A 25,718-nucleotide genomic window follows, 5' to 3' on the forward strand; every position below is an offset into this window, starting at 1 on the left:
GATAAAGCAGATCTCTTCACTCAGACTTCTCCTGCAGTTCCACTTTAGATAATTCCGGTGCTGTTCCTCCATCACTTCCCCCCTCTGACTTCCTCATGGCTGACTCTGAAGATTCTTCAGCTGATGTATTTTTTGCCATCACTGGTCTCAATACTAACAATAATGGGCCTGATGGAGTCCCTCCTGTTGTCCCGAAGAACTGTGCTTCCGTGCTTACACCCTGCTTATGTAAACACTTTCGCCTTTGTCTATCAACTTGTACCTTTCCTTCTTGCTGGAAGTTTGCTCTCATTCAGCCAGTCCCAAAGAAGGGTGATCATTCTCAACCCTCTAACTATCGTCCAACTGCCACAACATCCTGTGTCTCAAAACTTTTCCATTCAATTCTTAACAGAAAAATTTTAGAGCATCTTTCCTATCACAACTATCTTTCTAATCGTCAGTATGGGTTTCGTCAGGGAAGCTCCACTGGCGACCTGCTTACTTACCTTTCAGACTCGTGATCCTCCTCCTCTTGGGACTTTGTCGAAAGCCTTGCCTTTGAACTTGGCACCTCAAAGGCTTTCGATCGAGTCTGGCATAAATCTTTAATTTCCAAGCTGCCCTCTTACGGTTTCTATCCTTCTACCTGTGCCTCCATCTTTAGGTTCCTTTCTGGTCGTACTATAGCCGCTGTTGTAGACGGCCATCGTTCTTCTCCTAGATCTATCAACAGTGGTGTTTCTCAGGACTCTGTCCTATCATCAACGCTCTTCCTTTTATTCATCAATGACCTTCTAAGCCGTACATCTAACACTATCCACTTGTACACTGATGATTCCACCCTTCACCTTTCCAGTTGGTTCCCGCAACATCCATCTCAGCAGTTGCTTCAACAAACAAGAGATGAGGGTATGGCACACCTAATGTCTGACCTGGCTCGTATCTCTGACTGGGGGAAAAATAATCTTTTTTTTTAATGCATCAAAGACTCAATTCTTACACCTATCAACCCAACAAAATCTTCCACAGGAGTATCCACTAATGTTTAACCCGCCCCGTCCCGACCGATTTTCCACCACTGATTCTCGCCCCCCCCCCCCATCCCAACCAATTTTGGAAAAAAAAAAATTGGGGTTCAAACCTCCGCTTTTGGTGAGAAACATCGAAAGTTAATAGAGAAATTGCTCACCTGAGGTTTAAGATACTGCATACAGGTAGCAGTACCCCTTAATTACTGTGTTTTCCATCAGGCTGGCTCCAAAGAAAACGAGTTCTATGGAAGGGTAACTATTCCACACCACACATAAATGGTATTTATTTATTTGGTACGAATTTATATGTAGTACGAGAGTATATTGGTTTTCACACAGTAATATAGGCAATATAAGCATTGTTTCACTCACCAAACACATCAACATACCTGACCTTTCTTTGATAACATTACCTGATCATCATTTCTGACTGTTACTTCCTCTAATGCTACGTAAGCTTTGTCCTCCACATTGTCATCGATTGGGGAATCACTCTGGCCTTGAATTTCGTAACGTGGCACAACATGTCTTTATTGGCCAGGTCATTGGTAACAAGTGAATTGCCAAGACAATGGCGTGCGGGGGGGGGGGAGAAGTCATGCGGGGTAAGGCACTGACCCTGCCTGGCATCTTGTAGAGGGTGTCCCGTGTATTCGTACCAAAAATCACGTGCGAAATTTGAAAATTGTGCTAATTAGGGGCCTTGCAATTGCTGCACATTTATATACATCAACAGCATCACAGTGACAAAACGTGTGGATGTATATTTACGTCAACAGGAGCCAGCAGGTTAATAATATCCAGCTCAATCCTGCATCATCCTCGAACATGCTTAGGGTCTCATTCACTTGGGACTTATCTTGGAAAGATCATATCACATGCCTTGTAAAATCTGGTTCCAAGAGATTAGGTTTGCTACACCGACTCCGTACCTTCTTTACCCCGCACAGTTGTTGACTTTATACACGGGTTTTATTTGCCCCTGTGTAGAGTACAACTCTCATGTGTGAGGAGGCTCCCCACATACAGCTCTTCTCAATAGGGTGAAGACAAAGGCTTTTCATCTCATTGACTCTCCTCCTCTTACTGGCTCCCTTCAACCTCTGGTTCTTCAGCACACTATTGCATCTTTATCTCTTTTCTACCACTATTTTAATGGTCACTGCTCCTCTGAACTATCTGCTTGCATCCATCCACCTCTACGGCCGGCGCGAAGCACCCATCTAGCGACGAACTCTCATCCCTTTTCTGTCCAACTCTCTAGAGCAAGACTTAACCATTACTCCCAGTCCTTCATTTATGCAACAGGTCAACTCTAGAACTGTCTCCCTCTGTCTGTATTTCCTACTTCCTATGATCTCCAGTCTTTCAACCGCAGTGTGTCCAGCATCTCGAAATGAACGCATCTTGAATCTGGCTCTCTTTTTTTTTTCTTTTTTTTTCTTTTCTTTTTTTTGGAAGGAACAGTTTGCGGGCTGCTGGACTTTGGTTCCTTCTTCCTTGCATTAAAAAAAGAGAAATCTAATTGTATCTTTACAGGACAGTCAAATTCATACTGTCCCGTGTATTAAACCATATTCATCATGCATATCCTTAAATTTATGAATAGTTTTGGCACACTATTTCATTCAGCAGTGCATTCCACGGATCAATTGCCCTATTTGGGAATCAATTTCCTTACTTCTTTGTCGCCTCTCTTTTTGTCGTTTTTTGCACTGTCCCCTTGCTGTTGCTTCCCCATACGTTATATATTCATTTATGCCTATTTTCTATTTCCCTGAGATGCATAGCATAATCATGTTTCCTCTTTTCCTTCTCGCCTGTAGTGTTGGTAGAATCAATTTTTCTAGTCTTTCTTCGTAGCTTAGATCCCTTAAGCTTGATACCCATCTTGTAGCTGCTCTTTATACATTTTCTATCTTATCTATGTGTTTTTGAGATGAGGATTCCAGACTACTGATGCATACTCCAGGGTTGGTCTGATGAATGACGTTATTATTTCTCAGCATAGAGATAGTCTGTTATTGATAATCACTGCTAGATCAATCTCCCTTTCTGATATGTGCAGGGTTGATCTTCCTTACTTATAATCCAATCTGGTCTTTTCTCACTTTTACCAAACTTAATTACATGACACTTGTCCACATTATATTCCATTAGCCATTTACTGCTCCATTCATGAAATTTATTTAATTCTTCTTGTTGCTCTCTGCATGAATCTGTGTTAGTAATTTTCTGTTGTATTTTTGCATCATCTGCAAACATATGTAGATAGCTTACATTTCCAGTGTTACTGTCTATGTCATTTATATATACTAAAAACATAATTGGAGTCAGCACTGAGCCCTGTGGAACTCCGGTAGTCACTTCCTTCCATGATGAGTAATTACCCCTTAGTACTGTACTGTTCTCATTTCCCTTTTTCTGAGAAAATTCTGCATCCAACAGTACAAGTTGCCTTGGACTCCCCCTTGATGGTACAGTTTCCATAAAAGTCTTTGGTTCGGTACTCTATCAAATGCTTTCTTGAAATCCAAATAGATACTGTCCATCCACCCTTCTTTTCTGTAATGTTTCTGTAACTCTATCATAGTAGCTTAATAGATAAGTAACACATGATTTTCCTTTCTAAAACCGAACTGCTCCTTCTGGCATCTTGCCAAAAATCTTCCTAACAACTTTACCTCATCATCCTTCCCTCCTCTTTTCTACTCTGATGGTTCTGTAGCTATTTCTTCTACTGATAAAGCAGATCTCTTCGCACAGACTTTCTCCTCCAATTCTACCTTAGACGATTCCGGTGTTGTTCCTCCATCACTTCCCCCCTCTGACTTCCTCATGGCTGACATTAAAATTTCTTCAGTTGATGTATTTTCTGCCATCACTGGCCTCAGTACTAACAAGGCATATGGGCCTGATGGGGTCCCTCCTGTTGTTCTCAAGAACTGTGCTTCTGTGCTTACACCCTGCCTAGGCAAACTCTTTCGTCTTTGTCTGTCAACTTGTACCTTTCCTTCTTGCTGGAAGTTTGCTCTCATTCAGCCAGTCCCAAAGAAGGGTGACCACTCCCAACCCTCCAACTATCGTCCAATTGCTTTAACGTCCTGTATTTCAAAAGTTTTCGAGTCAATTCTTAACAGAAAAATTTTAAGGCATCTTTCCTATCACAACCTTCTTTCCGATCGTCAGTATGGGTTCCGTCAGGGACGCTCCACTGGCGATCTTCTCACCTACCTTTCAGACTCCTGGTCATTCTCCTTTCGGGACTTTGGCGAAAGCTTTGCCATTGCACTTGACATCTCAAAGGCTTTCGATCGAGTCTGGCATAAATCTTTAATTTCCAAACTGCCCTCCTACGGTTTCTATCCTTCTATCTGTGCCTTCATCGCTAGCTTCCTTTCTGGTCGTTCTATAGCCGCTGTTGTAGACGGCCATCGTTCTTCTCCTAGATCTATCAACAGTGGTGTTCCTCAGGGCTCTGTCCTATCACCAACTCTCTTCCTTTTATTCATCAATGATCTTCTAAGCTGTACATCTAACCCTGTCCACTCATACGCTGATGACTCCACCCTTCACCTTTCCATTCGGTTCCCGCAACGCCCATCTCAACAGTTACTTCAACAAACAAGGGATGAGGCTATGGCACACCTAATGTCTGACTTGGCTCGTATCTCTGACTGGGGTAAAAATAATATGGTTGTCTTTAATGCATCTAAGACTCAGTTCTTACACCTATCAACCCGACAGAATCTTCCACAGGTATACCCACTAATGTTTAATAATATTCAGCTTAATCCTGCATCATCCTTGAACATGCTTGGGGTTTCATTTACTCGGGACTTATCTTGGAAAGATTATATTACATCTCTTGTAAAATCTGCTTCCAAGAGATTGGCTGTGCTAAGCCGACTCCGCTCTTTCTTTACCCCTGCGCAATTGTTGACTCTATACAGGGGTTTTATCCGCCCCTGTGTGGAGTACAACTCTCATGTGTGGGGAGGCTCCCCACATACAGCTGTTCTCAATAGGGTGGAGTCAAAGGCTTTTCGTCTCATTAACTCTCCTCCTCTTACTGACTCCCTTCAACCTCTGTCTCTTCGCCGCACTGTTGCATCTTTATCTCTTTTCTATCGCTACTTTAATGGTCACTGCTCCTCTGAACTGTCTGCTTGCATTCCTCCACCTCTAAGACGGGCGCGTAGCACCCGTCTGGCAGCAAACTCTCATCCTTTTTCTGTCCAACTCTCTAATGCAAGAGTTAACCGTTACTCCCAGTCTTTCATTTATGCAACAGGTCAGCTCTGGAACTGTCTCCCTCTGTCTGTATTTCCTGCTGCCTATGATCTCCAGTCTTTCAAACGCAGTGTGTCCAGGCATCTCAAAATAATCGGATCTTGAATTTGGCTCTATATTGTATTTTGTTTTTCTCTTGGAGGGAACTGTTACTGCGGGCTCATGGCCTTTGGTTCCTTCTTCCCCGCATAAAAAAAAAAAAAAAATGTTCTTCCGAACTTTTCCTATCAATTTTTCTTGTATCTTACAACAATTGTCCGTGATACTGGTCGGTGGTTGAGTGGATTCTGTCTATTCCCATTCTTGAATAGGGGAACAACGTTTACTTTGTTATAAATATCAGGTAGTTTATCTCGAACTAAGGATTCTTTGAATATTAAACATAATGGTCTGCTTAACTCTTCCTCATATTCATATAGCACCCAACCCGAAATTTCGTCAGGACCATATACTTTTCCTTTGTCTAATTTACTTAACTCTTCCTGTACTTCTTTTTCTGATATTTGTATATCTGGTAATACATGTGGGCTTGCATGTTCCATATCATCACTTTCAGTATAAAACTGACTGGAAGTTATTATTCAGTGCTTCACAAATATCGTTCTCTTTGCTTGTGTGTGTGTGTGTGCGTGTGTGTGTGTGTGTGTGTGTGTGTGTGTGTGTGTGTGTGTGTGTGTGTGTGTGTGTGTGTGTGTGTGTGTGTGTGTGTGTGTGTGCGTGCGTGCGTGCGTGCGTGCGTGCGTGCGTGTGTGTGTGTGTGTGTGTGTGTGTGTGTGTGTGTGTGTGTGTGTGTGTGTGTGTGTGTGTATGTGTGTGTGTAAGAAACCAAATCTAAAACTGAATGTAGATAAGAGGGAAGCTATGGTATTTGAGAGAGATTACATTACACAGTTCATAGTGAGGTTGGGTGGTCAGGAAATGGAGTATGTGAGCTCCTTCTATTATCCAGGTCCTGTGATGAGTAAGTTTAGAACTTTAGAGGATGAAATGCCTGAAATGGAACAACAGAGTTGAAAGGCTGCTCACTCACTGAAAGTTTTGTTAAAGAATAGAGAGGTTGATATGGAAGTAGAAAAATCGTTGAATGACAGTATTGTGATTCCTCTTCTACCGTATGGATTGAAGCTTGGGCCCTGTTCGAATGACACAAGTGAAGAATAAGAGACTTAGGACTGAATTATGTACAAGAAGCACGCAGAGTTTTATGGAAAGGCAGACTGAAAAATGAGGAAATGATGGAGGGTTGTGGTGCTGATGTGGAAGTGACTTAAAGCATTCGAAGAATACTCTAAGACAGTTTGGCAATGTAGAGAGGATGGGGAACAAAAGGCTGTCAAGAAGAATGTATGTGAGTGAGGAAGAAGGGCAGGGGATGGGAGAGACCGAGGATGAGAGTGCTATGGGGTGGTGATATATGAGAGAGGGTGGTGAGAGCTGGAGGGAGGGCAACCAATGGCATGGGCAGGGTGACACGGAGGTGGTTTGTACGTGGCCACCCTTTGTGAAATTATGGCTTCTGGCCATAGATAGACATATCGAGGAACTAGGCAGTATGACTGCCCAGTTCGTGAACTGATCAACTTAGCTGCCCAGTTTATGAAATGGACAAGCCGAATCTTGCCCATTTCAATAACTGGGTAAACTTTATGAAAGGCAAATTATCTACCTAAAACTGGACTATTAGATGTTTGCTGCACATTTCTGGTTATGTATTTATAACCCTGTAAAACATAAGTTGCACAAATGCATCTTAAAAAAAAACAAGAAGAGACTGTTTTCTGCTTAAGCATTGTTCCTGTACACTTTCACACCGTTTCATATCCTGCTGCATAATGAATGTGGTATGTTGTCACTGTAATCAGACAATGCTTTGTATGTTTCCCCCACCATGTCAAGCATCAGTAAAAAACTTATGAACTTATGAATAATGCTGCACAATAAGTTCCATCAGTTGCTATGCACGTATCATTACCTTCATCAGCTTTAGATAATCCAGCATGGGAATCAGGTGTGCATTTACTTACAATACGGTATCCCTCTTTTGGCATTTTTTTTTTTCCGTTTTTCGCCGTTAAACACTTCAATATTTTTCCGTTCTTAACCAGCACTCAGCAATGCATTCATCACCATGGAGGGGGGGAGGGGGCAAACGCCGCGGGACGCATAGCCTGACTCTCCCTCCGACATCACCCATAGGGGTCTCATCATGCAACCCTCCAGGCAGAGACTCTACCACCTCTAAGTATCTCTCGACATGAATGATCAACCTGATCCAGCCATGAACTCTGCAGCCTTTCCCACAGTCTTCTCCACTCCAGGTTAACTCTCTCAGAGATCAACCTGTGGGAAGGGTCAAACTCAGGAAAACAGGTCACATGACAAAGTAACTGGAGTTGGTGCTGACGTATTATGTGGGTAATAGGCCTCCATTCAGTCTCACGGAGTAGTCGCTCGTTACCCACCCGGTTGTACCAGGAATATACCATGACCCTGCGAAAGCCCTTTGTACCAAAGGAGTCAATTTTCAGCTTTAAGTCATTGTTTTGTGACCATGTCTCACAGCCACAGTGAAAGACAGGGAACACCAGTGCCTTGAAGATGCGAACTTTTGTTGTTCTACACGAATAACGGCTACGCCAATTACCCGAGCCGAGTGAATTCATAACCCTATAGGTCAGACCAATGCGACGAGAAATCCCATTGTCTGAGCTACCCGGTACCGTTGTTATTTACCACTATCTATCTGTCTATCAATCTATAGCCTGACGCCCTAATCCCGCAAAGGGTGGCCGCAGACAAAACGCCTCCAAGTCGTTCTGTCACCCACCATTTGACTACCCTCCCCCAACTCACCCCCCCCTCCCTCATATGCCTCTCAACTCCATCCCTCCACCTCATCCTCGGTCTTCCCCTCCATCTCCCTCCCTCCACCTCACCTACATACACCCTCTTAGTCAGTCTTTCACTCTCCATGCTCTCCACATGTCCAAACCACCTCAGTGTATTTCTCCTAATCTTCTCAACCACATCCACATCCACCCCACAACGTTCCTTCACTTCTTCATTCGTCAACCTGTCCCTCCATGTCACTCCACATGCTCCTCTCAAGTAACTCATTTCCACTGCTCTCACTCTTGACTTATTCCCCTCTTGCAAGGTCGACGCCTCGCTTCCATACGTCAGGGTAGGGATCACAATACTATCATGCAGTGACTTCTTAACTTCCATACTCACCTCCCTATTTCTCATCACTGCTTTCAGTGAACCAACAACCTTCCTTCACTGCTGTACCCTTTCACGCACTTCATCCCCCAAAGTTCTATCCTTACTCATCACACTACCCACGTACTTGAATGCACTCACATTCTCCATATCCTCACCATCCAACCTCACTGTACACTCTGTGACTTCATTCCTCTCAAACACCATAACTTTACTCTTGTTTACATTAACTTTCAGCTTCCTCCTCCTACACACTGTCCCAAATTCATTCATCAAACCTTGCAACTCCCATTCATCTTCACTCAACAATACTGTATCATCAGCAAACAGCAGCACTGGAATCTTCCAAATCTCACCCTCATTCATTAGAGCCACCCCCACATCCACTGCCCTACCTTGCACCTCCTTTACAACCCCATCCATGTATATATTAAATAGCCATGGAGACATCACACAACCCTGTTTCAGTCTCACATCGAGATCAAAGAACTCACTCAGCTCTCCATCCACTCGCACCGTAGCCCTAGCTCCCTCGTACATACTCTTCACAGCACTGAACAATTTCCCCTCCACTCCTATATTCTTAATACCTTCCACATACTTTGCCTATCTATTCTGTCATAAGCTTTCTCCAAGTCCATGAAGGCAGCATACTCTTTCCTTCCCTTCTCTAGATACTGCTTCACTAAGCATCTTAGAACAAATATCTGATCTACACACCCTTTTCCCTTCCTAAATCCCTCTGTTCTTGTCCAACTAGCTCCTCTGTCATATGCCTAACCCTATCAATGAGTATTCTACCATATATTTTACCAGTCACACTAAGAAGGCAAATACCCCTATGGTTACCACATACTTCTCTCTCCCCTTTTCCTTTGTATAAAGGAACAATTATACCTGATTTCCAGTCCTCTGGAACCCTTCCCTCTTCCCAAGCCAATCTACACAACTTCCATATCCACTCCACAACAATCTCACCCCCATACCTAAGCATTTCACCACACACTCCATCAATTCCTGGGGCCTTTCCCAACTTAATCTTCTTCATCGCTTCCACTACTTCCGCCCTACTGATCTCTTCCTCTCTCCTCTCATCTCTTCTTCTCCCAGCCATTCCCCAACCACTTACACTCGCACTGCTCTCACTCTCTACATTCAACAAATCCTCCAAGTGCTCCTTCCATCTTCTCGATTTTCTCTCTTCTCCACCAACGATCTATTATTCCTATCTTTCATTCCCCTACTATATCCCCTTTCACATTGTCTTACTTTCTTTACCTCCCTCCAAAACAATTTATTACTCTCCCTCCATTTCACACTCAGATTCCTCCCAAATTCTTCATCCACTTTCTTCTTACTGTCCTTCACCAGTCTCTTAACCTCCCTTCTCCTGCTCACATATACCTCTCTCTTCTCTCTCTCATCTTCTCCCCTACCTCTACTCGCTAACCATTCACTATATGCCTTTTTCTTTTGTTCCACAGCTCGTTTCACCTCATCATTCCACCATGCTGTCCCTTGCACACCCTTGCATCTCCTCCTCACTCCACAAACCACCTCACACGCTGCGCCTATCTCTTCCGTGAATATCTTACATACGTCTTCCATCCCTTCCATGTGCTCTAGCTCATACCTTCCCAATCTTTCTTCCACTATGCTCTTATACTGTCATTTTCTCACTATCTTGCTATTTTACCACACTACCAAGTTAAGTGAATTGTACCAAGACTTCAACATTCTCACCACATGCTTAGACAGACCGAAATGCCTCACCAAACAAAGCACCAAATGCCTGGCCCTTAAATCCCAATGGTTTCGCATTCTCGTGAAATTCCTCGAGGACAATCAGAAGTATCATCAGTGACTGTTAGGATAACTGCATCATCAGCAATGTCAAGGTCAGTAACCCTAAAATTGCCAACTGAAAATTAATCAGCACTGACTTCAACTCACAGCCCGGCCAAGTACCCAGTCATACACGTGTCGAAAATTTTGAAAATCGTGGGAGCATGGACACATCCCTTTCTTACTCCAGTACTTACTGGGAAGAAGTTGGAATTTCCTGCCCCACACTGAACAGCATTCTTAGTATTTGAATAAACCCCCCCAGTCACTCGGATTATCACTGCTGGGATTCCACAGAGTTGCAGAAGTTCCCATAGTACTTCCCAGTTTGCTAAGTAAAACGCCTTCTTGAGCCACATAAGCTGCAAGAAGACCTTGTCGTTACTCAAGGCAGCATTCCATGAGAAATCGAAGATGTGAAATGTGATCAACTGTAGACTTCTACGGCGTGAATCAGGGTTGTTCCAGCCTCTTAAACCTAAGCAAATGGCCCTGGATACGCATCAGAAGCATGTGTGCAAGAACACTGCTTTGCATACTAAGCACTGTAATACCACAGCAGTTGCTATTCACACTGGTGTCCATTACCTCTCCAGCAAGGAGTGACAAAACCACTTGTCAAGTCAGGAGGATTTATACCAGTCCGCTAAATGACCTCTATGAGAGCATTGCACTGCGACCATCTGATTTCATGTCACTTTCAAGAGACACTTGGCACAACTCTGTGCGGCTCAGCAACAGCTGGCGGAAAGGCTGAGGCACCCACGGTCACGTCAGGTCGGTTAATCAAAAGTGGTGAACTTCTCTATACAGCTTGAGCTGTTTGGTCATCATTGTGTGATTTGTCGTATCTGAGTGGTACAAATGCCTCTCAGCCAATTATTGTTCGCTTATGTGATGTCACCACGTCACTGAATTATCACGACGTCGCAGATTATGACGCCACTCTTGCATGCATTTTGGAAACATTAATCTCCTACATGATGCTGCCCATTTCACGTATGGACAGAAAATTAAATTGTTCAGGCTGAGAAATTGGCAGTCAGACTGCTTAGTTCACGAGATGTGCAATTTCACAAGCAGGGCATAAAACACACACACACACACACACACACACACACACACACACACACATATATATATATATATATATATATATATATATATATATATATATATATATATATATAAACCAGGGCCTGTATTAATAAAAACTTCTAGGAGTACTCCTAAAATTGCTACTAAAAGTGGTTGTAGCTGAGAGTTGCTTCTAAAAGTTCCTCCTAGGAGGACTCGTAGTAGTAATTTCCTTCCTACCATGAAGTGTTACCAACACAAAGAATCTCTGCTTAATATATTTAAAAAATTACCATTACAAATCCTTAGAGTATCAGTATGTAGTTTAAAAATGAAAAACTAGTTTTTATATATAGAAACAACATCTATTTGATCATATATTATGATTCTATACGAATGTCGATAAAATGAATAAAATGTAAACACATCGTGTGGTCAGCTGATCGTACCTCCTACCGTCGGGGCATGGTGTGTACATGGTACAATGACCGTCAACAATGTCACAATTTCAAGATTCTGCGGCTGCAGATAAATTCAGGAGAAAAAGAAACTGGACGGAGGGAGTGTACGAGGGACCTTCACAAACCCCTTAACAATGTGTGGAGCAGTTACAGCATAGAGTGTTTCCGTTATCACATTGCTCACTGATGGCTCCGATGGTCCAAAGTCATCACAGTTACACTGCTGCATTTTTCCAGTTGCAAGGTACCTTAATAGTATGAACACTTTCATCTCGGATGTGAGAGGATGGTTTCGATGTGTGGGCCTTTCCAGTACATCTCTTACTAAATCAGTAATAAACAGAATGACCTCACGATCGAAACGGTACCTTCTTGCAAGTTCTTGATCATCATATTCCATGAATGCATCCCTCCAAGCTCGAAAATTTCTGCGTTGTGGGTGGTATCGGTCAGCCATGGTCTATGTTGTCTTGTCTCGTGGTGTTTGAGGGACGTAGCTTCTGTGATTACTGTCACTAAAAGCCCTCCTAACTTCTTAAAAGTCCTTGTGGAGGACTTTTATTTTTTAGCGATTTTACGAGTAAACTTAGGAGTTGAAAGTAACTTTTAGGAGTACTTCTAGAAGTTAGGAGCCAAATTTCACTTTGAGAGGAACTTTTACTCCTAGGAGTTTTTATTAATACGGGCACAGGAAATCATTTACAACGATGGGTGGTAACCTTATAACCAGCCGACACGTGTTCCCTGTGACAACAAGTGGGTTGGCAGAAGGTTAGTGCCCCTACCGGCAAACAGCTAAGTAAAAATATGAACAAGAAGCCTCGGACCAGGAGTGACGAACAGGTGACAACTAAGTAGGCTACCGAACAAAGGACATGGTACATATTGCAACATGGAATGGTTGGGGTGCGAATGATGAGGTGAAAGAGAGAGAGAGAGAGAGAGAGAGAGAGAGAGAGAGAGAGAGAGAGAGAGATTGTCCAGGTGCTTGAGAGTGCAAAATTGGACATATGTGAATCAACTAAGACTAAATAGTTAAGTGAGAGTATAAGAGAGTGGGAGTATGGATGGGGTATATGCGCGAGAGTAGATGAGAATGAGAGGGCAAAAGAAGGCGCATATATTGTTGTGTGCAAGAGTTGGAAGGAGAATGTAAGAGAGTATGGATCAGTTGCCTCAAGGATTGTGTGGGTGGGATTGAAAGCAGGGCTACAAATGTGTGCTTTTGTGTGTGTGCATGTGATAATGTAAGATTGTGCATGCAGAGTGAAAGAAGAGTTCTGGGCAAATGTGATAGCGTGCATGGAAAAGTCTGGAAGGAATAAGAGTGATTTTGACTGAAGATATGAATGGAAAAGGAGGGAATGTGAAGGTCGATGGAGTAGTTGGTGAGTGGGGTGTGACTGCAGATGAGAATGGCAGTGCTCAAGTGGACATTTGTACAGGGAGCGGGTTGGTGATAGCCACTATACTCTTCAGGCACACAATAATCCACAGGAATACGTGGCAAGTGATGAGAAGGGTGGGTGGTGAACTGAATGAACGGAAGGCAATGATTATGTGTGTGTGGATGACATAATGAAATGGTGTGTAATGGATGCAAGAGCATACAGACATTGGAGGAGTGGACTTTCTGACCACCACGTGATAGTGGTGAAAGTCAAGGTTCAAATGCAATGAAGGAATAGAAGGAGGGAAGGACAGAAAGAAATAGTTCATACAAGAAGGGTAGAAAAGTTGCAAGAGGATGAAAAAAAAGGCAGAATATAAGAGAGAAATGGAGGAGCGATAGGGTAAATATGATTTGGAGCTGTCGGGGAAGGTGGAAGGTGTGTGCAAGATATTCACTGAAGAAATCTGTACCGCATGTGAGGTGGTGTATGGTGTGAAGAGAAGATGAAAGGGGGTGCAAGGAACAGCATGGTAGAATGAAGAGGTGAGACAAGCTGTGGCACAAAAGAAGAAATCATATAATGAGTGGATGGAAAGCAGGGCAGTGAAGAAGGTTGAGAGACGGAAGAGAGAGTTATATGTAGGGGGGAAGGGAGAGGTGTACAGATTAGTGAGAGAGAGAGAGAGAGAGAGAGAGAGAGAGAGAGAGAGAGAGAGTAAGAGAGTGGATGAGGAATTTCGAAGAAATTTAAGTATAAAGTGGAGGGAATATAAGAAAATGTTTTGGAAAGAGGTAAAGTGAGTTAGACAGGTGATAAAGAAGTTAGTAGGGGAGTGAAAGATAAAAATGGTAGATTGATAGCGGGGAAAGGAGAAAAGGTGAGCAGATAGAGAGAACACATTAAGCAGGGGCGCACCCAGAAACTGGGTAGGAGAGGTTTCCAAATTACTGAGAAGTCCTTGTGAGCAAAGCAAACCGATAAAGCTGTGGGGTCCCGGGAGAGGGGTACTGTAGGCTCCTCAGGATTTTTTTTTTTTTTTTTTTTTTAATCTAACCAATAGTTGATGAATAGATCACTGCACTGAAATCATTCATTCGGTGTATTAATTCCTTTGCTTTAACTCTCTTGCAATTTTATTAAACGCTCATCATAACAACGCATATCATAACTTATTAAACAGACTTCAATATCTGACACTGTATGGCAGTCTCGAACTGCAGTCAGGTGATCCAGATGTATCAAAGTTATCATGGCGTTGGGTGAAGTCTGACTGTCGCAATAGGCCTGGTCAGACCGCACCTTGCAGTAACTGGAGGAAACAGACTGAGGGAGATTGCCGGGCAACCAGGAAACCCCCCTGGGTGTGCCCCTGCATTAAGGAACTGTTAAACATAAAGAATGAAAGTAATGCGAGTATAAGTGGCTGGAGAATGGCTGCGAGAAGGAGGGAGGTGAGAAGAGAGGAAGAAAACAGTAGGATGGAAGTAATGGAAGCAATGAAGAAAGTCAAAATGAGAAAAGCCCTAGGAATTGATGGAGTGTGTGGTGAAATGCTGAAGCATGGGGGAGAGATGGTAGTAGAATGGATATGGAAGATGTGCAGATTGGTCTGGGAGGAAGGTCGAGTCCCGGAGGATTGGAAGTCAGGTAAAATTATTCCCTTGTACAAAGGAAAAGGAAAAAAGAAGTGTGTGGAAATCATAGGGGCATCTGTCTTCTTAGTGTAATAGGAAAACTATGTTGTAGGATACATATTGTAAGAGTTAGGGAAATAACAGAGGAATTAGTTGAAGAAGAACAGAGAGGTTTTAAGAAGGGAAGGGGTTGCATAGATCAGACACTCATTCTTAGGATTTTAGTGGAAAAGTTTCTAGAGAGGGGGAAAAAATTCTATGTGGCCTTCACGGATTTGGAGAAGGCATATGACAGGGTCGACAGACAAGGAATGTGGAAAATATTAAGAATATGTAAAGTAAACGGGAAGTTGTTGAATGCCGTGAAGAGTAGGTATGAGGGTGCTAAGGTTGCAGTGCGTGTGGGTAGTGAACTGAGTGAATTTTTCTACCTGAATGTTCAATTGATGCAGGGATGTGTCATGTCCCCATGGCTGTTCAATTTGTATATGGATAGGATCATAAAAATGATAAAGGTGCTGCAGTGGATGCTGGAGCGACCCTAATGAGAGAGGGCAGCGTTTGGAAACTCCCTGTACTGTTGTTTGCAAATGATATTGTATAGAGTGAAGATAAATGAGAACTGCAAGGCTTGGTGAATGAGTCTGGCAGAGTATGTAAGAAACGGTATCTAAAGGTGAAAGTAGGGTAGAGTGAAGTTATGGTCTTCGAGAGAAATGAAGTCACTGGTTGTACGGTGAGGTTGGATGATGAGGAAAGTGTGAGTGCATTTAAGTACTTGGGTAGTGTGATGGGCAAGGATGGAAGTTTGGAGGGTGAAGTGCTTGAAAGAGTACAGCAAGAAACGTTGCTGGGACTCTGAAAGCAGTGATAAGAAACAGGGAAGTGAGTATGAAGTAAAAGAGTTACTGCATAACAGAATTGTGATACCAACTCTAATGCATGGAAGTGAAGCTTGGACCTTGCTGGAAGGACACAAATCAAGATAGCAGTGGAAATTAGTTATCTGTGAAGAGCATCTGGAGTTACATGGAGAGGCAGAATGACAAATAAGGAAGTGAAGAAGCGTTGTGGAGTGAATGTGAATGTGATAGAAAGTGTTAGAAATACACCGAGGTGGTTTGCTCATGTGGAGAGGATAAAGAGCGAGAGACTAACAAAGAGAGTGTATGTGAGTGAGGGGGAGAGGGAAGGGGATGCTAAGGACGAGATGGAGGGATGAAGTGGAGAGGTATATGAGAGAGGACGGTGTCAGTTGGGAGCAGGGCAGTGAAATGGAGGGGAAAGAGCGACATGGAGGTGATTTGTTTGTGGTAACCCCTTTTGGGATTATGGCATCTGGCAATAGATAGACAGACCTATCTATAATGTATATACATATATATATATATATATAGAGAGAGAGAGAGATAGATATACATAGATAGATAGATAGACATGTATACTGTATATATACTGTAGATAGATAGAAAGATAGATAGATAGATAGATATACATAGATAGATATATACATAGATAGATAGATAAAGATAGATAGATAGATAGATAGACATGTATACTGTATAATATATATATATATATATATATATATATATATATATATATATATATATATATATACAATATATATATCATCCAATCCTTCATTGCCCCATGAGAAGCGTAGGAGCCCGGGGCTATGCAAGTTGGTCCTGACATTTAAGATGAGAGTGACCAGCCTCGCTCCTCCCTGAGTGATATTACGTGAGCAGTAACCCCAACCACTCCTTGGATATAAACCTTCACTGGCTCAATCCGATTGGAGCGCCGCAATTACCAACTAAACCATCAAGCGCCATAATTTGGTTATATGGTTACCACCCAGCGTCGTAAATGGTTTCCTGGTGTACAGGAAACCATTCTGCAAACGGCACCCATAGGCAAAAGGAACAGGAACGAATGAAGGAAAGAAAGACAAAAGAGGGAGTGTAAAGTCACCTGTAGGCAGAAGGACGAGGTAAGAATGAAGCAGAGAAAGACAGAAGAGGAAGGATGGAAAGGAGAGAGGAGAGGAAAGAGCAGACATCCGAGAGCAGCACTACATCGAGTGAGTGGATGGTGAACGCCCCCATTTAGCACTACATCGAGTGAGTGGATGGTGAACGCCCCCATTTAGCACTACATCGAGTGAGTGGATGGTGAACGCCCCCATTTAGCACTACATCGAGTGAGTGGATGGTGAGCGTCCCCACCTACCACAGTGTTATATATATATATATATATATATATATATATATATATATATATATATATATATATATATATATATATATATATATATATATATATAGGGTGATTCTTGAGTTTTCCTGGAAGTTCTGGGAAATGCAAGCTTAGGCAATTCTAAGCATAAAATACTCTATAAGTACAGGTGTTTAATGTAATGATTTACAAGTGGGGAAAGTTTCAAATCTGACAGACATGTCAGCGGGAGACGGCCGTGATGGTGGCTCCCTTTCTGTGTTACCAAGGTACTCAGTTTTCTTTTAAATTTTGCACGTTTTTCTCACTCTGAATTAAACTATTCTTTCATTAATCGTCAGCTAAGTATCACAGTGTGTAAGTGGACCAGCCGAGTGACGACGAGAGGCGGTGGCGAGGCATTGAGGTACTGTACACCTGCCACACCACCCTCACCACTACAAACAACAGTTACCGCAGAGCGATTTCTCTCTGGTTTTGACTTTTTTTCCTCACCACCCATGAGGTAAAAGTCTAGGCATTTTTTTTTTTTTTTTTTTTTTAGAGGTTTCCCCGGGAGGCCTAATCCTCTCTGAAAGTTCTGAGATGTTGACAATGAATGAATAGTATTTAACAAACTTACAGAATTAATGATGTTCAAAGTGACCGCCATCAGCTGCTATGCACTTCCTTGCACGATCCAACACAGACTGCGTAGCCTTCCTCAGAAATGCTGGGTTGTTCCTAATAATTTTGCTGTTTCCTTGATTTGATGGAGTAGTTCTTCTCTGCTGTTTATCTTTTTCTTGTATGCCATTGACTTCATGTGTCCCCAGAGGTGAAAGTCCAGAGGTGTTAAATTTGGGGATCTTGCAGGCCATGGGTGAGGTCCTCCATGGCCTATCCATCGATCTGGGAATTCTTGATTGAGGTATTCAGTCACTTGTCTGCTGTAGTGCGGAGGCGCCCCATCTTGTTGAAAAATGGTACGTCGCCGTGTCTTCGCACATCTTCAAGTAACAAGGGAAATTTATTTCTGAGAATATTATCGCTTACATATCCTGTAAGCCTCCCTTCAAAGATATGAGGTCCCATCAGCTGGTTGTCAATGATACTGCATCACACATTAACTGAAAATCGGTGTTAAGTGTTCCGTTCAACTGTTTCCTTGAGATTTTCTTTTGATCACCAATGTGCATTACAAGTATTATGTGATCCACTGCGGGTAAATATGGCTTCATCAGTGTATAAAATATACTTGCAAAGCAGAGGATGATCTGCTAGCCAAGTACGGAAATCCAGTCATTGAGAAGAATCCCCGGGTTGTAGATGCTGAACTTGTTGTATGTGATGTGGGGGCAGACCTTCCCACTTTAATGTCCTCCATGCCTTCGCTTGTGGAACGCTAAGTCGGGATGAAATTCTTCTTGTACTGACGCTAGGGGTGCTATGTACCATTCCTACTATGCGTCGTATTTCATCTTGCCTCTCCATGTGTTCGGCTGTGGCTCCAACTCCAGGAAAACAACCTTTGTCCCGGAGATGCTGGTAGACATGGTAAAACACTTATGCATCTGGGCTCCTTCTGTTTGAATATTTCCATCTGTATTCTCTTGCTGATGCTTCAGTGTTGCCATTGCAGAACCCATAGATAAAAATCACATCTGCATACTCCACGTTTGTAAAGGTGAATGACATTGTGGTGAAATGTTGGTGAAACCATCCCTGTAATAAATAGGCCTTCCACACTCACCTAGCACTTGGCGGGAACTGTCAGTCTGAGATCTGAGGTACCTTATCTTGTATCACTGGTATGAAATCTTTGCTCCTTCAATAGTAGATTTATTTGTCACTTTAAAGTGACATACTTTTCTATGTAGAACAGTCACTAGCCTGACGATTAATGAAAGAATAGTTTAATTCAGAATGAGAACAACGTGTAAAATTTAAAAGAAAACTGAGTAACTTGGCAACACAGCAAGGTCACCACCAGCCGGGCCGTCTCCCGCTGACATGTCTGTTAGGGTTGAAAAGTTCCCCGCTTGTAAACCATTTCATTAAACATCTATACTTATACAATATTTTATGCTTAGAATTGCATAGGCTTACATTTCCCATAGTTTCCGGAAAAACTCGTGAATCACCGTGTATATATATATATATATATATATATATATATATATATATATATATATATATATATATATATATATATATATATATATCCCTTCTCCCCTTGGAGCTAAGATATGAATAAATGTGTGTGTGAATATGAGTAATTTTGGAGTGTGTCGTTCTGTCTCGGCTACCTCCATTTCTTTGGGGGAAGCAGCCTAAGTATATATGAGGCCCCACGTGGAGAATAATATACAAGCACTGCTTTTATAAAATGCCAGAAATTGCATTCAAAGTTACAGGTAAGATGATGCTAAATCCGCGCAGAGAATGATACACAAGTGCCATTTTTATAGAACCCCGCACGGAGAATGATACACAAGCACCACTTTTATAGAACCCCACACGGAGAATGATACAACAGCACCATATTTATAAGGTGCCAGAAATCACGTTCAGAGTCATAGGTAAGATGATGCTGATTCCTCACGGAGAATGATACACATGCGCCGTTTTTATAAAGTGCCAGAAATCACATTCAAATTTATAGGTAAGATGCTGATTGCTGCATTTGAAAACAGTTGGTGTCCACATAATCCAGTTCTTTTTGGGTTAATAAACTCATACTTTTGTAGTTCCCATTTATTATTAGAAATATCAAAATAATAAAAAAAAAACTTTACATGCAATTGTGCAACCTTTGCACAGCCATAACACATATCCTAGCATAGCTATAGGATTCCTTTATGTTTTAAAACTAATTTGATTTTCACTTGACTGTTTGAAGTTTTATGTAATGTTTATTGCAACGAAAGTAAGTTTCTCAACATTATTGAAAGAATATATATTTGAAAGAAAGAAAAGCTAACAGTATTGCAATAAACAGAATAACCATATTCACAAGCTATTAAATCAAGACCACAGACAGTAACACAGGAAAAAATATATTTAATTATAATGTTCAGTATTGTAATTATTATTGTTTTATTTTTGCAAAACTAGGAAAACACTTATTTCTTATACTGTATTGGTGTTATGAGAGGGCATGGTCCAATTTACAATCAGTAGCGTAGTCCTGGTCCATTCAAAACTCAACACTGACGCTTAAGCAGCTTCTGTATCATCACAGACATAGTCTATGGTGTTACAATCTGGGTCACAGTTCTCCTGGTCCTCGTCATGTGCACGTACATGACCCCTAGGTTGACCCTGCCGAGCCACAAGTCCTTACAGCCATGCCCTTTTGTCTGGAGGAACATAGAACTGCAGGAGTGCCTTCAGGTCTTTTGTTTCTCCTGCCTTATGCAATCGTTCCTCTTCGTACTTGGCCTTCAACCTCACTGTGACCAGATTGAAGTTCCCATTCATGAAGCTTTGCCTGCCAGGCTGAATACGCACTTTGGTGGCCACTGCGTTACTTGTACCGTAGTGGCCCTTGTTGAGGTATCCTTCTTTGAACGTGTCTTTGACGACAATTTGGGATGCTTTGGAATGGAAAACTTTCCCTCAGAGGCCTTCTGGATTGTAATGACATTAGTGAGGGCTTTGTGGTCTAAGAAGTCTTTCCTTTGCATGTGCAAGACCCTGAATTTCTCGTGGGAATCACACATAATGTCTGTGTAGTCATGTGGGGTCAGAATAGCATCAACAAACCGTATTAATTATTCTATGATGCCAAACGACCTATCACACGGCATGTAAGAATGGCCTGAAACAAAAAAAGTGAACTCAACGCAATTCAATCTGCCACTGTGAACTTGTTTTAATGCTGTTAGCACCAAGACAATGTTCTTGTTTTGTCCGCCACAATTGTCTGCAAAAATAGTCTCTTTGTTGAAGTTCACATTTTGCTTTAACTCAAGCCACTTTAGCCAACAACTACCTATTTCCTCCGATCCTCATCCAGCCACTGTTTCTTCCCACACAAACATGGTTGACAGGCCACTCTTAACATCGTGGATACAAAAGTTATAGACCTATAACTTTCTTTTGTAATATGCCATTCCCGTTGTATGGCGGGGACATGGCAAAGTTTGCTGGAGATCCATGCAGATGACTCTCCTCTCTGGATCTAGGTCATCTTTCAAGGTGCGCAGTAAGTTGTGTGCCTCTTCTGCTTTTCTTTGTGGTCACGAAGCTTATCCTCGAGTGTAATTATGTCATTCCCCTGTGCTTGAGTGCGTTGAATTTCGGCCTTGGCCACATCACATGTTGAACAATTGTCAATTATAGGAGGGGCAATACCAATGTTGTATTGTTTGGTGAGGACGTCTCTTTAGTAAGGTCCATTAACTTTAGGGTCACCTGGATACTTTTCCATCATGAACTAGTTGTATTTTGCACACAGTTTTGGGATGCTTGTTGACGTTGGAAGGTACATATGGCGAGTGGACTTGGCCCTCGTATAATGGCTCTGGGTCATAGGGAGCATCTTAATGTGTTCATGTACCTGCTGCACAGTGACCTCTCACATTTTGTTGGCAGGGGTGGACTTTCCTCTTCTATCTGGGATGACCGTGCCTGCGCTGGTCACTTTTCTTTGAGGAGGTAACACAGCTTCCCTATTCCTATGCCATGAATGGAGAGGAACACAGTCTTGCACACACGGTGTTCCTTACCATTATGTTTTACTATGTGTTAGTAATTGCAAGACCTAGTGTCACTTCTTTTTTGTTCTTTTCCTCTTTATCAGCACTGTATGAATAAGACTCAGGAGGTATGTATTTTGTACAGACCACTCACCAACTTTTCAAAAAGCCTCAAAAATCTCCTTCATAACATTCCCCCCTCCCCCAACTTTGTGAAGCACCGATCAGCACAGACATTACCTATTTTTCTTTTTTCCACCACTTTGTCAGTGTAAGCACTCACATACTGTTCACCCAAACTGCGTTACCTCTTTGCTACCTCCCTTTTCCAACGTTCAGGTTTGTGAGGTTTTTTCCTACCTTGCAGTCCAGCTAAAGCACGTCCTTCTCCATCCCTTTCACTAGCAGCTTCAGTAACCTCACAAACATCAGCAACAACACTGACACCAGCTGCACCACCACCATTACCATCATGACGATCTTCATCCTCTGGTAAGCACTTTCACCTTCTCATTCACTATCACCACAAACAGCATGACTTATACCATCAGTAGGACTTTCACCATCACTAACAGAAGATGAATCTGTATCACCACACCATGGTGCACCACCCTGTTGATCTTTGTTCAAAAACCTTATACCACTTGACCCTGCAACATACTCATCTATTTCAGAATCAACAGCTGTTACAGTAGTATAACCAGGAATATAATGAGGATCAGGAATGGAGTCATCTGCTGTAAATTCACTCAATTCACTTTCATTATCAGTAAGAGTTATTGGCAGTATGGGGGCATCGCCTACCCTTGTGAGAGGGTGTAAAGTTTTTGTCTTTTTCTTTGTATAAAACAGCCTAGGAACAATACCTTCACTAGTGGAAGGCTGTGGCTCGACATCATCAACACATTCGCTGTCACTAAACATGGTTGAGTTGATGAAAACTACTACAATAGATCTTTTCTATGTGACGTCACGAGTCATGTGACTTTTGTTTACGGTGCCGTATTGGACAGCAAATTGTCGGACGTCTAGAGAGGGAGAATTGCAGAATCCACAATGGTATTCCACTGTTGTGCCTTCGGCTGTATGACAAGGCAGAAAACTGGAAGTGGGGTAAACTTCTGCCGGTTTGTAGCCAATGAGGAAAGGCGAGAGAAGTGGATAGCTGCCATGAAGACGGAGAATTGGCAGCCGATGGCCTACTCCCGGCTCTGTTGCAAGCATTCCATATCAGGTGAGCTGATGATTTGTGAGTAGAAACGGCCATATTTACCATTGTTAGCAGTTGCAGGTGTCATGGGATATCCTAACTTGTTAATGTCAGAGCACAAAACCCACACGGCCATGAGTGTGCATGGGAAAAGAGAGGGAGGGTCCATGACACAGGCCGTGTTTTGATATTATTCCAGAGTTTCACCCAAACCAAATCTGACATAGCAGTGATGGTCATGAGTGTTAGATGCATAAGTAAAACTGATCAAATTACAGGTTAGGTCATACTGGGTACTTGAAGTTAGGTTAGGTTAGGTAAGGAGGGTAGGTTACGTTTGGTTAGGTTAACCCGCCGACTCCCATTGACATATATATACGTCCACACGTTTTGTCACTGTGACTCCTGTTGACATTTATGAATGCGCAGCAATTGCAAGGTCACTAATTTGCACAATTTTCAAATTTCACGCGTGATTTTTGGTACGTATACACAGGACACCTTCCTCTACAAGATGTGAGGGAGGATCAGTGCCTTACCCCACATGACCTCCCACCCCCGCACGCCATTGTCTCGGCAATTCACCTGTTACCAGTGACCTGGCCAGAAAAGACATGTTGTGCCACGGTACGGAATTCAAGGCCAGAGTGATTCCCCAATCGATGACAATGTGGTAGACAAAGTTTACATAGCATTAGAAGAAGAAACAGTCAGAAATGATGATCAGGTAATGTTGCCAAAAAAGGTCAGGTACGTTGATGTGTATGGTGAGTGAAACAAAGCTAATATTGCCTATATTACTGTGTAAAAACCATTATGCTCTCATACTACATACAAATAAACAAATAAACAAATACCGTTTATGAGTGGTGTGGAATAGTTACCCTCCCACAGAACTCATTTTCTTTGGAGCCAGCCTGATAGAAAACACAGTAAGGTTAGGGGTACTGCTATCTGTATCCAGTATTTTAAGCCTCAGGTGAGCGATTCCTCTATGAATTTTCGATGTTTCTCACCAAAAGCGGAGGTTTGAGCCAAAAAAAATTATTTCCAAAATTGGTCGGGACTGGGGGGGGGGGGTTCAGTGGTGGAAAATCGGTCGGGATGGAGCGGGTTAAAGCTTATACTTTATTTTTTCAATATCTTTCACTGTGATTCATTTGCAACCGACATTTGTGTCATGGTGGATGATTTTAATAATAGTGCAGAACAGTATATTGTACAAGACTTTAGTATAAAACTTATATACCACTGTGAGTCTGTGTGCTAAACAATGTTGCAATTAAAACTGAAGCAAAATTACTGGTACTACTATTTATAATTTTCTATTTTATTTAGAAAAGAATGTTACTCCACAGAAAGCAAAACTGTCAGTACATGCTCCAATTAAATGTACATTTTCCACTTAGTAAAAACATACTTTAATTACAAATACGAAGATAAATAATGTACTTATATCAACACCCCGGTATATTTTGCTTTTTCCAGGTATGTAGCTACAAAGATTGTCTTTTAATATAAAGTGTAAAATCATAAAAACTATATTGCTGAAGTCTTTTTAGTTTTATGTTGTGGTACTCATCAGCATGAAATAACCTTAATTTAAATGTGTGCCAATGGTATGTTTCAGCTGTAATGTAAAACTTAACTTACAGAATAGTTTTGACATTTTTGGCCCATATTATCAATTATGCATTTTATGTAAAAGTACTTAAAACATCAGTATATAGGCTGTGTGTATGTTCCTAGGTCTATAATTACTGAAATGTCCAAAATAAGTGAAATTTTCTTGGTAAATTTCCAGAATTACACCCAACTCACCTTGAAGCTTAAATTTTCATTTTTAAATGTTTTATAGTGTGATTAATTTGAATCTGATATTCATTTCTGTTGGAAATTACTCTTTAATTCCAAACCAAGCTAGCCCAACCAACACCTAACTTAGGACCTAACTTAAAGATTAAGAGAGGATAACTGCAGTAGGCCAATAAGCCCATGCTAGACAGCTCCCACAAGGCTGTGACTAATTTACCCTGCCTAGAATAGCCCATGCAGGCCCATGCTAGGCAGCTCTCACAGGAGTGTGACTACAAGAATGGCAAATTTTGTATGCAACCCATACCTGTCATACACTTATCTAGCCTATGTTTGCAGCTTTCTAAATAGGGGGCAGCAACTGAGGTACATCACTGGGAAACCAATTCATCAACTACTCAATTCCCAGTCAGTGTAATACAGTAACTCCCCTCTTGGCCCCACGTCAATAATTTGCTCATTACCAAGTCGATTTACAAGTAGCCTACCATATGTCAATTTCAGCTATCTACATTGCATATATCCAACATGACGTCTGTTTACCTTGAAAGATGCGCCAGTGAACTGTGATGGAGTGCTTACCAAATAGTGATAGCGATCGCAATTTCTGAGATCTGGTTTCGGTCCCCAATCCTTGAAACTGGTGAATTTTTTCCTAGATATGGTGTAGGATCTAGCCCCAAACAATTTTTATCCTGTATAGATCTTGGTGGCGTTGATTCAGATTTTTGCATATATCTGACAGTTTCATCTCTGACAGCCCTGTCTGGACAGCCATTACCACGAGGAGTTTGCCGTCCAATATGGTGTCATAAACAAAATCACGTGATT

General features: G+C 42.0%; 2 protein-coding genes across 2 annotated transcripts in view; both read right to left on the bottom strand.

Annotated features, from left to right (window-relative positions):
- LOC145418760 (uncharacterized) overlaps positions 1 to 22,786 on the bottom strand; it is a 55,874-nt gene extending 33,088 nt beyond the window's left edge. The window contains exons 1-3 of the mRNA XM_080287096.1: positions 22,729 to 22,786; positions 22,408 to 22,545; positions 20,506 to 20,758 (exon numbers count right to left, since the gene is read on the bottom strand). Of these exons, the coding sequence (XP_080143222.1) occupies positions 20,506 to 20,758; positions 22,408 to 22,545; positions 22,729 to 22,786 (449 nt within the window). The remainder of the gene's footprint in view (positions 1 to 20,505; positions 20,759 to 22,407; positions 22,546 to 22,728) is intronic.
- Positions 1 to 25,718, bottom strand: part of LOC145418814 (uncharacterized) — a 234,690-nt gene that overhangs the window by 137,813 nt on the left and 71,159 nt on the right. The window lies entirely within an intron of this gene.

Source organism: Coenobita brevimanus, chromosome 116, assembly GCF_032717465.1.
Source record: "Coenobita brevimanus isolate Jiangsu-jjx chromosome 116, ASM3271746v2, whole genome shotgun sequence".
Taxonomy (NCBI): domain Eukaryota; kingdom Metazoa; phylum Arthropoda; class Malacostraca; order Decapoda; family Coenobitidae; genus Coenobita; species Coenobita brevimanus.